The 13,406-nt window shown below is 40.4% G+C and overlaps 1 protein-coding gene across 4 annotated transcripts in view; it reads left to right on the top strand.

The window, feature by feature from the left end:
• Positions 1–13,406, top strand: part of ARID1B (AT-rich interaction domain 1B) — a 328,666-nt gene that overhangs the window by 221,088 nt on the left and 94,172 nt on the right. For all 4 annotated transcript variants that reach the window (XM_033054063.2, XM_033054062.2, XM_033054065.2 and 1 more), the window contains one exon: positions 7,886–8,129. In XM_033054063.2, the coding sequence (XP_032909954.1) occupies positions 7,886–8,129 (244 nt within the window). The remainder of the gene's footprint in view (positions 1–7,885; positions 8,130–13,406) is intronic.

The raw sequence follows: 13,406 nt of genomic DNA, 5'->3' as shown, positions 1-13,406 counted from the left end.
AATGGAATAAAGGGAATGAGCAATACTTTCTAATGCATATTGCTTCTGCTCTTGCGGAAATGTTTGGTCTCGTTCAGATCTACTGACCCATATGTTCTGTTAATAATGTCTAGTTCTTTCTCATGTGCCTTTGCTCAAATCCTTGTTTGTCTTCCTTATGATTTGGTACTCCTTCCATACTTAGTCTGATTTCTTTCTACATCAGATGTGAAAGTAGAATAAGGTAATGGGAGGAGAACTAGAAGCTACATTATGTTTTCCCTATGGCTTTTTGATGCTGAATTCAGCATGGCCAGAAGCACAGCTAGGAGAGTAGTCAGGGCTGGTGAGCAGGGTGGTCACACAGTGTCCATTCAGGTTAAAAATCAAGATGGCATCACTAAGCTTGTTGCATAGAGGGAGAAGGATGGTGGTCCCCAAAAGAACAAGCTCCAGAGAGCTTGAAAGGTTTTGGATCTCAGTATATGTTTTGATTAATTCAGCTTCCTCTCAGTTTTATGCTGCCAGTTTAATTTGTCTTCTCCCTATGGAGGCAACTGTAGGCTACATAATTTAGAAAATGGTTGTAATCTGCAAAAAAGGGAAGTTGTTACATCTCACCTCACTGTTCTTTATATGAGAAACCTTTTAAGTTTAACAGAAGAGATTTCATGTTTGGGAGTGGTTAAGTTTGATACTATGTATGGGAAGTAGTATGAATAAACTTTGAGTTTTGTTAGATTGCTGTTATGCAAACACAACTTTTCTTTCTTCTTCATAGCGGCCATTTGTTGTGGTTTTCATTGATTTGGTTGTTTTAAAGGTTGATGATTTATAGATGATAAATGACTGATGCTGTAGCTACAAGAGTTGTTAGCTGGGAATTTTTCTTTTCTACAGTACTGAAGAAACAAATGACTCCTAAGGGTTCATGGCTTTTTGTTTCCAAATTTTATTTCCAGAAATTCCCATTCTGCTTCAGAGATAATCAGGGAAGTTTGTATCTTGAGATAGACTGTGTTATTATTTTTCTGTTCTGGAGGTTTACTGTTTATTTTCAATATTAAAAAGTATCCTTGTCAGGCTATGTGTCCTACACTTGTTAGACTTTGTCAATTTGCTTCGATGGCACATGGCTCATTAGTGTTTATTGTTTCATGCACAGGAGCCAGTGTTTATAAACCAGTGACTTTTTCTGTGCTGTTAGGTGACTTGATGCAGCTGTAGGACTCAGGAAGGAGCTCCTTCTTGGTACCTGCCAGGGAGCTGCAGACACTGCAGTGAGTGGCACTTGTCAGAGGCAGGGAAGTTTTTGAATTTCTAGGTAGTTTTTTTTAATTTTCTAGGTAGCTTTGAATTTATAGTCGTCCTACACTGGTTTTGGTCTAAAGCTCTGGACAAGCGAATAAGATCCCACTGTGGGTCACTTTAGACATAGAAATATGATTGTATCCATCCTAGCAACTTCTTCTCATCCCATGTCTGACAGATACAAGCATGTCATGTTCTGTTCTTGGACTCCTGTATCCCCAGGCCAGAAATTTTTATTTTTAGGTAGATAAGGTTGTCTTACAAACACAGATCCTTTGCTTGCTAAACAAATGTAGTAAAAAAGTAGTCTTTCCTAGAAGAAACGGTCATTTGCTTAGCAATTAGGTAGTAAGCTGTGATTTGAATCTGTTTTTCCAAGTCAGCTTATTGTAGATAATTTTTTGAAGACTGATCTAATTCCAGGATCTCATAGATTGAAAAGACATCAGGCAGGGCACTGGCACTGCATTGTTTGATTACACTTCTTCTTGGTTGCTTGAGTGAATATAGGGCTTTTGGGGAAAAGATTTTTCCATCCCCAGGCACTTGCCTGTAAAACTTCTCAGAGAAAGTACTTGATACTGATCAGAGAGAGTACTTGCAACACAATCCAGTAACCAAGTTATTTTGGGAAGCATGTGAGGTCCACAGAATGAAGGGAATGTGTTTCCCCAGCAAGTGGTGCTTTGTCACTAAATTTAGTGCAAGACACTGATGTTTTTATCATATATGTAGAATTCCTTTAGAATATTGCATGAGTAGTTTATCAGATAGAGGTTGAAGTTAAAAATCTGGCTAAAAATGCTACAACATATAGTAAGTAAGTGGAATTAAGTAAGATTTCTAGGTATCATCAGTATCATAAGAAGTACCTCTGCCTAGCTATGGTCAAAGTTTGTGTTTGTCTTGCACATGAAACAAGCCCTCTCCTTACAGCAGCACAGTCTGAGGTGGAGTTGTGCCTGTCAATAGAAATCAAGCTTTTTCCTCAGGGAGATACTTATGTTAGAAGTGGTCTTCTCTACTTTTCCTGCTCCAGACCTTGATTAAATAAGATTCAGGGAATGAACCCACAGAATTAATTTCAGTAAGGCATGTAAAAGGGATTTTGGCAGAAATGTAATGACTGCCCCGCTGTCTCCTGTTAAACAATTTTTTAGGGATGTGCATTAGGTACCTTTTTTGTGCTTAGCTGAGGGTCATTATGCAGCTGGTGTGGAAGGAAGATGCCCAGGTTGGGGGTAGCAGCCTTTGAAAATAAAAGAGTTTTCCACGTGGTCCCAATTGTTGCTGCGTTTTTCCGGTTGCGTAGGCACTGGGAGGCTGTTAGCTCGCTCACTGCCTCCACAATGTGACCAGCAGGGCCTTTGGAAAACTTCTTGAAACATGCTATTATAGGCTGCTTTGAGATGAAAAGAGGTCTTACAAATATCTTGAAATTTAAACAGAGCTTTTGTGGGTTTTCCTTTTGTGTCCATATGTGTGTTTGTCAGCCAAATCATTTGTTCAAAGTTAATCTCAATTACAGAGCATATTGTTCATAATCCCCTATGGCTCCAAAACAATAGCAGAGTGTACGTCTGTTTGAATATATATTTACATACTTATATGTGAAATATGTTTGCTTGTATATATAATTTTGTTTCTAAAGTGGTGATTCATGCTAAAGAGGTGGATATTTCTTTCAGGATCCTGTCTTTTGAGCAGCACTGTCCTAAGGAAATACTGCAGGAAGGCCTGAATGGAATGAGCAGGCTTTGATCCTGCAGCCAGTCAGTTGATGCAGTTCCCTATGTGTAGCTCTGGGATCCATCCCAGTACAATGGATGGTAGGGTAGAGTAGGGTTTCAGCTTCTGAGAGACAGAAAGGTTTTTGTGTCTTTAAATTTAATAACTACAGAATACCTCTGCAATTCTTGTACTCCCTGAGCATAAAGGAACTGATAGGCAATGGCTGGAAAATTTAAATAAAACACAGGTTGTATGTGCTCTGCATAATCCCAACAAGAGAGCCCCAAACTGCAGTAACTTCTTAGAGAACTTAGGCTATGATTTAATGGTGTAGGAGCTCTGTTAGCAAGGTGCCCCACATTTTCTTCTGCTGATTTCAGAGAAAGTGCTCATCTTTTTTCAACTGTTAGTATTTAGCAAGGAATTCCCTTAAAATCTTGGTTTGTGTCTGCTGAGACATTGCTAAGCAAAGCTTGCAACTGCACAAAGTATTTGCAGTGTAAATTTTTGCTCCACAGTGAATGTTGTAATCCTGTCACACTTGATGTGTAAAATTGTGGTGGTATTGCTGAGCTACTGGTCTCCCTTTTGCTGTTTATTGGATCTAGGTGTGTTCCTTGAGTAAGTTAATGTTATTATATTATAGATGGATGCTTGTAGGGGTTTTCTTGCTGTGGTCTCTTTGTAGCTTTGGGTTTCCTGGCTCTGGATAAACAGTTTGCTTCCTTCTACCCCTCACTGCCTACGTTGCAGTAGTACAGTGGTGTGCTGTTTCAAGTGTCTCTCTCTGATAAGATCATGCCACCAGGAAGGCATAACATTATAATCCCAAGCACAATGTGATCCTGTTCATTTCAGCTCTTGTTCTTGTCAGACAGACAAGAAAAAAGGTCATGTATAGGTGAGAAGGTGAGGCAGAACAGAAGATAGTTGAAAATAAAACACTTTGCTAAAAGAGATGAATCCTGCATGGGAACATTTCAGTTTGTAATCAAGGTATTATGTAGAAATGAACTCTGAAAGCTGGTTAGGATGTCCTGATTAATACAGGATATAAAGCTGGCGTAGCGAGTACAGAATTGTAATACAGACTTGTGATGGAAGGGAGGAAATATTTTCTCCTTCAGTTTTTCTTAGATTTGATATAGTCATAACAATATCATAGATAGGAATAATAAGATTACAAGAAACAGATATATAAGAAACACAAGCCTACTGGTAATTCTAAACTTGCTAGATTTTACTGGAAGAAATGAGTGTTTTCCAGAAAAAGCCTCTGAAAAGAGGCAAAATTTAAGGCATGCCTTAGGGTATGGGAACTTCAGGCCCTTAAAAGAATCCCAGCAATTACCTAACCTGCCAACTTTCCAACAAGATAAATGGAAGCACTGTAGCTTGAAGGTGCCTTGGTTTGAATGAGATGCAGTAAGTAAGGTCTCTCTGTTCTTTACAGGCATCATAGATCTGATACTACTTATAAAAGAAGAATAGAGTTGGTGCCCTGCTGACTAAATTGTCCTCCAGAGGAGTATTAGTTACAGAGCTTCTTTGTTAACAAGGCTGTATGCTTAAACCTCTGTGAATTTCTCCTATTAGCAGGCTTCCTAATAGCTTTACATGTAGATATGCTAAGTAAATGCAAGCTTATCCATGTAATTTATGTATATAATGTGTATGTGTATACTGTTTTATATAAAAATAAATGTTTGTGATGTGGAATTTGCACAACCTCACTACTGTTTTGTTAAAATGAGGTAAAAGCAAGTAATAAAATGCTGATAATAATAGAACAGAAAGTCGACTTCTGCTCTTTCTGTCCAGGTGCTTCACATAAAGTCTTTCTTCTCCTTCTCTTTAATTTCCACATTAGCTTTTTTAGTTAAGAGAGGTATTTCTAAAACCTGTGTATGCTGCAAGTTTCCCAGTTGCTTGCCTGCTCAGGCTTTCCTCCTTAGAAGACTAGGTAAGAACTTGAAATCTATGTTAACAAAAAAGAAAAAAAACAAAATCAAAAATAACCCCCTCCTCCAACAAATTTAAAAACCCAAACCACCCAGTACAGAACATCTGGTATTTCTCATTTTAGCCCACTTGAAGACAGTGTAGGAGATTGTGTGGCACAGCCCAGACTTCTAGATAGGTAACAGTCTTTTGTGTCACCCTGAGATCAACCTCTTTCTCAGTTTTCTTTGTGTGTCTGGTGAGAGACCACTCTTACCACCCTTACTGCATCCTCAGCAAATACACTGATTGTGAAGTTCCCCATTGCTGGGAGAAAATCCTGGTGCTTACGCTGAGCGCACATGGGGAGCACAAGGTCCTGTGGGTGTGCTGTGCCTGCCAGCTGCTCCCTCAGTCTGCACTGCAGGAGGCTGGCATGGCCTCACTGTTTAAACAGGCTGGTGTCATGCAAGCTTTTCTTTTCTTTTTCCACCTCCTGATGAAGGGGTTTCATCAGGTGGGTGAAGGAATTCCTGGAAAGCAGGCACTCAGGAAAATGCCTGAGACTAAGCAGTTGTTCTGCTCTTGGGGAAGGCTGGAGAAGTCAATGTGACCCGATGGGAAAAGTGAACTTCAGTCCTGTCCTGAAGTTTTGGCTTAGCCTGTGAACAGCAGATAATTTCATTAAGGATAGTGCTAATTTCTTCATGGCTTTTCCATTATCCTGGCAGATTTGTTTTTTCAAGTACTTTAATTTGCCAACACACTTGAAAGCTTTACTCCACACACACCCTTTTAAAATCTTTGTTATTCTAAATGTAAATCTGTGTGCTTTCTATGTCTTCTGTCAGTTGTGCACCTATCTGTTTTATACACAGAATTTATATTCTTTTAGAATAGGTTTATTCTGCTACATTCAGTTTTCAGAGGTTTACTATATGCTTTTCAGCAGCATTTGTTTTATCAGCACTTCCTGCAGCATTTGTTACACCTGACGACAGCAGCGATTTGATTTCATTTAGAAGAATACCATATTATGTATGGAAAAGCAGTAATTGCTTACCTGTTTGCCAAATACATTCTACTATGAAAAATATCTAGTGTTGCTCTGTGCAGTAGCAAGCAGTATTATTTCTTGTTTACATTTTCTACAGTTGATAGTTCCAAAAAAGAAACAATGAAAATAGTTTATTGCCCACTTCATAATTAAATTTCCATTTGTACAGATTTGGAAGTCTACTCTTGAGTGAATGCAGCATCCACATGTAGACTGAAGTTTTAGCTTAATTTTTGCTTTTCATATGGCTATTGAAATACAGGTACAATTTCATGCTTGTCAGAAAAAGCGAAATTTAAGTGTGGTGAGAGTTGTTCTTGAAGTATTTCTGAGAACTCATTTGAAATAAGGTCTGCAAGATGCCCTGCAGAGAGCTAAAGTCAGGTGGTTTGTATTCACTACCCTTACGCACAAGGAGGAATAATACGTAGCATTCTACGTGGCTTCCAGTGAGTGTTAGCAGAGCTTAAACTGTTAATCCTCCTCTTCCTGTGCCTTGGAAGACTGACCAAGTCCCTCTGTGAACCTGGGAACCTGGCTGTGAGCCTCCGTTGTAATGGAGGTAGTCATCATTGGGCAGGGCTCTAAGTACACCATATGAGTTTCATCCATGTTCTGTGACTTCTAAAAAACTTCATTTTTAGTTATGAAAATTAGGCATCACTAAGACTTTGCTTTCTGAGCTCTTTGCTCAGGCAGAACCCTGTTCTTTTTGTGCTATTTGGACAAGGGATCCTGCTGTCTGTGGTGCAACTACTTGCATGAGCCAAACAAAGTCAGGATCAGGAACAGTAATGCACTCAGTCATCCCAGTTATTTCAAGTCTCAGAGGTCATTTAATGACCTGGTTTATATGTGAGGTAGCTCTGTGTCACTTTTTTGAGCTTTGATTTGCTAATAGAAATAGTAACATAGTACCATGCTCCTCGTGTCCTGCCAATAGCTACAGAAGCACATTAATATTGGCACCTTTTGGTTTGTGTGAGGTTTTTCTGTGATACTTGGGAATTAACATTTTTCCTGACAGTTAGGGAGCATGTGCTTGCTTTGTCACAGCATTCTTGGTTTTTCATATGTGATCTTAAAATTATTTAAAACACCTAATTACTCCCACAGATTCAAAGACCAGTATAACTCCTGCGTTACAGCTGAAAAGAATACGTCCAGCAGTTCATATGTGGTGTGACCTACAGAGGAAATTTCTCATTGAAAATGCAACAGTTGTGAGCTGAAATGGAGTAACTGTTTAGCAGTGTATTCAGATGAAATTGAAGAGAACCTGTGAGCTGTATATTGGTATTTGATGGAAGTGGAGAAGCAGCAGTCCTTGTTCCTTGGTGGCCAGCAGATCCAGTGCTGCTGCTGAGGGCAGAGCCTTTTCTCATCTCCTTGCTGCAAGGGAGTGTTACAGGGCTGTGTATTTTACACTCTTCTCTCATTGTGGTAATGGTTTTGAGTGAAGTGTATAAACTGTGATTGTTATGGTAGCAAACTCCAAAATTAAATACTGTATAAAAGTGAAACTGATGTATCATTTTCATTAGTTTTGGTATGCTCAGGCAGAATTTGTGGGATTAATTTTGAAAGCTTAATCCAGATGGAAAAGGTTAAATTCAATGCTGAATGAATTTGGTTCCAATTCATTTGATGCCCTTGCTTGTTCTTTTTCTCAAAAGAATTAGAGATTAAGCAGAGAACTGTGCATACGTCCTTGTTTTCTTCCGTCATTTAACTACATGTTAACGGCAACCTCTCAGTTGTCTGCTGCAATAAGTAAACAAACGGATCCACTGCCATGCCAGCTCTTGAGTCCTGTGGCCTGAGTATTCATGCAAACACTTATGTTCATTTTTCCTTTTTCCTCAGGATTTATCTGGATCCATTGACGACTTGCCGACTGGAACTGAAGCAACCCTGAGCTCAGCTGTTAGTGCATCAGGCTCTACGAGCAGCCAAGGGGAGCAGAGCAACCCTGCACAGTCTCCGTTTTCCCCTCATGCTTCTCCACATCTCTCTGGCATCCCTGGGGGCCCATCGCCTTCCCCTGTAGGCTCACCTGTTGGAAGCAACCAGTCAAGATCTGGTCCCATTTCTCCAGCGAGTATTCCAGGTGAGTTTGTTCTAGCAAACAAAATTAAAACAGTGGGTAGGTTTATTAAATACATAAATAAATACTCCCATATTCTGAATTAATTTATTTTCTGAGAATTCTGCATTTTCAGGGCCTTGTTCTGAAAAAAATGCATACTTAGAGCAGGAGTAAATTCAATCTAAATTTCAGCTGTCAAGCTGGTTTGTGTGTCACTTGTTACATACTTCTCTTGCTTATTTAGAGTCCTGCTTTTGTTCTAACTGTGTATTTTTACTGGCTTTGCCTCTTGAACTTGAATGGTGGTTTCAGGCCTGCAGGATGAGGCAGAGATTTTCTAACTCTGTATTGTGGCAGTGTAATTTTGGACATGAATACAGAATATTGTATGAGATATTTCTTATTATTTGCAAAGATTAACAAGTTATTACATATTCAGCTCCACCAGGAAATAACTGGAATACCAGTGACAGACTTGCTGCCCTCCCTCTTATGCAATTTAGAGTATGACACATAATGCTGTATATTCAGAAATTTGTGGAAATCTGTTAAGATACTCATAAGAAAAAAATGGCATACATTAATTTCAGTTCTTACCTTATCCCCACCCATCTGGCATGTTACTTACTCCAGGGGGTCAGGCAGCAATGTGTATTTAGGATTTCAGGTGAGTTTATTCTCTTTCTAATGTTCTAATGCTCAAGGTTTTTTTATTACCTTCTGACATTTTGAATACTAGAGGAATTCCTAAGAGTAGGAGAGTGCTGATATTACCCTAGGGATAACATCAGTTGCTGACAGAACCACAAAATAATAAACACGGAGCTCAGTTAAAAGAAACAAAAGCAGAGGTGCCTTTTTCTTTATGTTAGGTGATTGCAGTGTTGCTGTAAACCAAATGGTGGTTAAAATTCAGAGGGTAGCGTGTGTTTTGGTATTTGATACAATGGTATCTGTGTAAAATGTTTGTGCCTGTTTGTCTGCAGAGGTTAAACTAGATAAGCAGAGGGAAGTAAGCTCAGTGAATGCAGGAATGTTTGGTACTAAATGTGGCCTGAGTGTGTTGAGCCCTGATGCTGTGTGCATGCCCTGCAGTTATTTCATCCCTCTCCAGCCTCTCTGACTGGCAGCGCATGCTCAGGTGGAGCAGGAATAGTAGAGACAGAGTATTTGAGTTGTATGCAGTGTGGTAGCTTTGTATTTCCAAGGCAGTTTCCAGTGTGTGGTAGCTTTGTATTTCCAAGGCAGTTCCCAGTGTGTGGTAGCTTTGTATTTCCAAGGCAGTTCCCAGTGTTTGGTGTAGAAATCCATCTCTGTTGTTGAGTGAAGCCAGATAGTCCACCTGGCTGGAAAGGTAACATTTTACCACAGTCAGATTCAGGAGACTAAATGGATTGACATTTTAGCAGCCTGATTGCTGAATAGGGAAAAAATGTTGTGACACTGAAAATAGCTTTATTGGAGCCATGATAAGGATGAGCACAAGTGTGTAGGAGGAGAGTAATAACTTTTATGAACCCACCTGATCCACATGGGGTAAAAATAGAAGGGATATGGACTCAGAGGTCAGGGTCAAAGTCACTTGATCATGTCAGATGAGCCCCAAAAGCTCATTTTTATAACTCACCTAGTGAAAAGCATTGTCTCTACATACAAACTGTGCCACCATTTTGCATGGTGGTTTTCTGGTCTGCTGCAGTAACACAAAAGCAATTCTTTCTCAGGAAGGATTTTTATGAATGGTGCTAAATCAAAATCACCCTCCACTGTTTCCCTGTCATAGACAAGCTTCTGGTCTCTGCAGCGCTTGCTAAAGGTGAGCTCCCAGACGTGAGCTAAGGCAGTGCTCTCTGGAGGGCAGCTGGGCTGCTGCGGTTGCATCACTGCTGCTGCTGCTGCTGCTGTTTCTCGAGCTACAAAAAACAGGAACAAGGCTGCTATTTAAAGCCCTGTGATAGAGGGATGCTGCTGGGTGCTAAGGCTTTCAAGCCATGTGAATTAGACTGCTTTCAGCTAAGTGTGTTCACACCATTGTTCTTCATTACGAGGACTTTGGTAGCTTTTATCATCAACTGTATTCATGAGACCCTAAGAAAAAGTAACACGGAGCTTGTTTGCATTTCTGTGGCTGTTTGCAGCAGTCAGGTTGTAGACGTTTTTAAACATTCATTGTGTAGTACAGCACCTTGCCTTTAATAATTTTGTTCTCTGCTATTTTCTTCTCTGTTCTCACCCTACCCTTGTTTGTTCTGACCTCATTGCTCTCCTATTACCTCCTGCGATGTTGTGCCGCAGTTTCTCAATGTGACATAGATTGGCTCTTTCAATCATTCTCTCTCCAGCAAGTCATTGTAAAATGAGCAGCTGTTGTGTTGCTGATAGCTATGGCTAGGGAAAGCCAAAATGTTGCAGGGGGTTCTTGGTGGGAAGACCGTTAAAATAAAGGTGTTGCTTTCCCAGGGTTTACTGGAAGAGAAGCATCCTTTTCCCAACGGCTCCTTCCTTGCAACAAAATTGAAAACTAATTTAACATCAAAAGGGCAGACAAACAAACAGCCCCCTATTAAACCTCCCAAATGGCTGATTCTCTTCCACTGCCTGTTTTAAGCTGTCTCTGCACCCCTCCACAAGCCTGCCACCTCGCATTGCTTTCTGCTGCACGCCACAAATTTCACAGGAACAACCTGGCACAGGCAGCACTGACATTGGCACGTCCCTAGCTCAGTGGGCATTTCCTTCCTGTGCTCTCTGAAATACTGGATGGATATTTTGTGTGGTAAGTGGCACATGCATATACAGCCTTTGTTTCCATTCACATTACCAGAATAGACCAGGGAGATTAACTCCTAAAAGCACAAAAGGCAACTTGGATGGATTTTTTTAAGAAAGGTAGTTTTGTCTCAAAATCAGAAGACTTCTTGTTCAGATGTATGTTCATTACAGGGCTGAAATCCTACTCTTCTATGATTTCTACTGATTCAAAATGACATTATGATTTCCTATTAAGTAGATTATTATTCTGTTTTGCCAGAAATCCTGATCTCTTTATTTTGTAGCCATCTTTATAATTAGGGTACATATTCTTCCAAAGAATGAGATGTGATGCCCTGCACTGGTTTGGGTCTTGAACTGTGCCTGATTCAACCCTAAACCATTAGTGGAAGCTGACGCAGCACATATCAAAATGCACTGCTGTTGCCAGAAGATTTAGTGGCTGTTAATTTCACTTTTCTCTTTTTTTTCCCCCTTTTCCTCCTGCTCTAACAATTTCAGTTTACTAACAAAGCAAAAATGTAAATAAGCTAAGCTCCCCTTTCTCCCCCCATCCCCAATTTTGATCTCACTGGCCAAAGGCTTTTGTCAGCTCTTTCTCCCTTGCGGTGTAAGCAGCAAAAGTTTTTTAATATTAAGAGTTCTGTGAAAGATTGCTGATAGGCCAGGAATCCCTTAACCCTTGATGGACAAACAGTTTTTGTACAAGTCAATAGAGTCTGTTATTTTTAAACCCCTACAGCAATTTTCATCTATATAGAAGAGAAGGGTATGCTATGCTAATAATGAGTAGCAAATACTGCCTTTAGAAATACATTTTTTTTTCACATGGATCAGTATTTTGACTTCCACTTGCATAGATCAGTATTTTGATTTGTGCTTTTAAGCCATTATGAAGAAACAAGTTTATTTTCACTCTGTTAAGCATCAGCTACATTGTTGTTTTTATTACAATTGTTGTCTTCTTTCACTGAGGAGCTTGGGTACAAATGAAGTTACAAAAAGAAATCCATTTGTGGCTGCTCTGGCTTAAGAGTGTTTTTGCCAGTCTTCTTAATTTATGCTAAGCAATCAGCATCCTTCCCTGATTAAAAATACCTCAAGATTTTATTGTGATAATTGTGTGAGTCAATGGATGTAATCCATTCAGTGTTGAACTCTACTCTCTGCAAACCTGGAGGTCTTCCACACCTGTATTGATCAGCTAGCTGGCTTGAATTCCAGGATCCATTAGAATTACAGCCAGCACTCCAGGCAAAAAAGAGGAGCAAGAGGGAAATGGGATACCCAGTTGGAACAGTAACAGGAAATCTTGTCTTGGTGTGCATGTTAGTCAATGTATGTGACTAAAATGCTGCAAGAAGAAAAACATGAACAGTAGTCTATTATGGTCCAAAGCAACACAGTACTGCAAGAATCTGAATAGGAATGGTGCTTTCTTTCACGCCTTATAATAAAGAGAAGCCCACCAGTCAAACCAGTTTCCAGAAGATACTACAGTAAAACAATAGTTATACTGTAAATCTTGTTTTAAAAATAATTTGGAAAAATCTTTTCATTGGGATTGAGCTATTCTTCACATACTTACCATGTGAACCACCATTACTCGTATGTTATATGGCATGGACTTCTTTTAAACATATTTGAGGGAGAGAAGACTACCATAGGAAAGTGATAAACACTGTTTAATATCTTTGTGCGTGGCGTGAGAGTGGGATCAGGTGCATCCCCAGCGAGTTTGCCGATGCCACAAAGCCGTGTGGTGCAGGTGACACATGGAGGGAAGGGATGGCATCCAAAGGGACATGGACAGGCTTCAGAGCTGGGCCTGTGTGAACCTCATGAAGCTCAGCAAGGCCAAGTGCAAGGTCCAACACCTGGGTCAGGGTAATCCCAGCAGATACAGACTGGGCAGAGAATGGATTGAGAGCAGCCCTGAGGAGAAGGACTGGGAAGTGTTGGTAGAGGAGAAGCTCAGCAAGACCCAGCAATGTGCATTTGCAGCCCAGAGAGCCAATCTTGACTTGGGCTGCATCAAAAGCAGCATGGCCAGTAGGGTGAGGAAAGGGATCCTGCCCCTCGGCTCTGCTCTAGTGAGACCCCACCTGAAGTTCTGCATCCAGCTCTGGGGTCCCCAACACAAGAAGAACCTAAGTTGGAGTGGGTCCACGGAAAGACCACAAGGTAGTGAGAGAGCTGGAGCACCTCTTCTAGAAGACAACTTGAGGAAACTGAACTTGTTCAGCCTGAAGAAAAGAAGAGACCTCATGGCAGGCAGCCTTCCAGCACTTACAGGTGGCTTACAGGAAGGCTGGAGAAGAACTGTTTAAAAAGACATGAGTAATAGGTCAAGGGGGAATGGCTTTAAACTGAAATGTTTATATTAGATATTGGAAAGAAGTTCTTCATTGTAAGAGTGGTGAGGCACTGGAACAGGTTGCCCAGAGAATCTGTCAATGCCTTATCCCTGTAAGTGTTCCAGACCAGGTTGGATGAGGCTTTGAGCAACCTGGTCTAGTGGAAGGT

Source organism: Catharus ustulatus, chromosome 3 (genome assembly GCF_009819885.2).
Source record: "Catharus ustulatus isolate bCatUst1 chromosome 3, bCatUst1.pri.v2, whole genome shotgun sequence".
NCBI classification, from domain to species: domain Eukaryota; kingdom Metazoa; phylum Chordata; class Aves; order Passeriformes; family Turdidae; genus Catharus; species Catharus ustulatus.
Note: the sequence above shows the minus strand (reverse complement) of the source record. Positions and strands in the feature narration are given on the sequence as shown.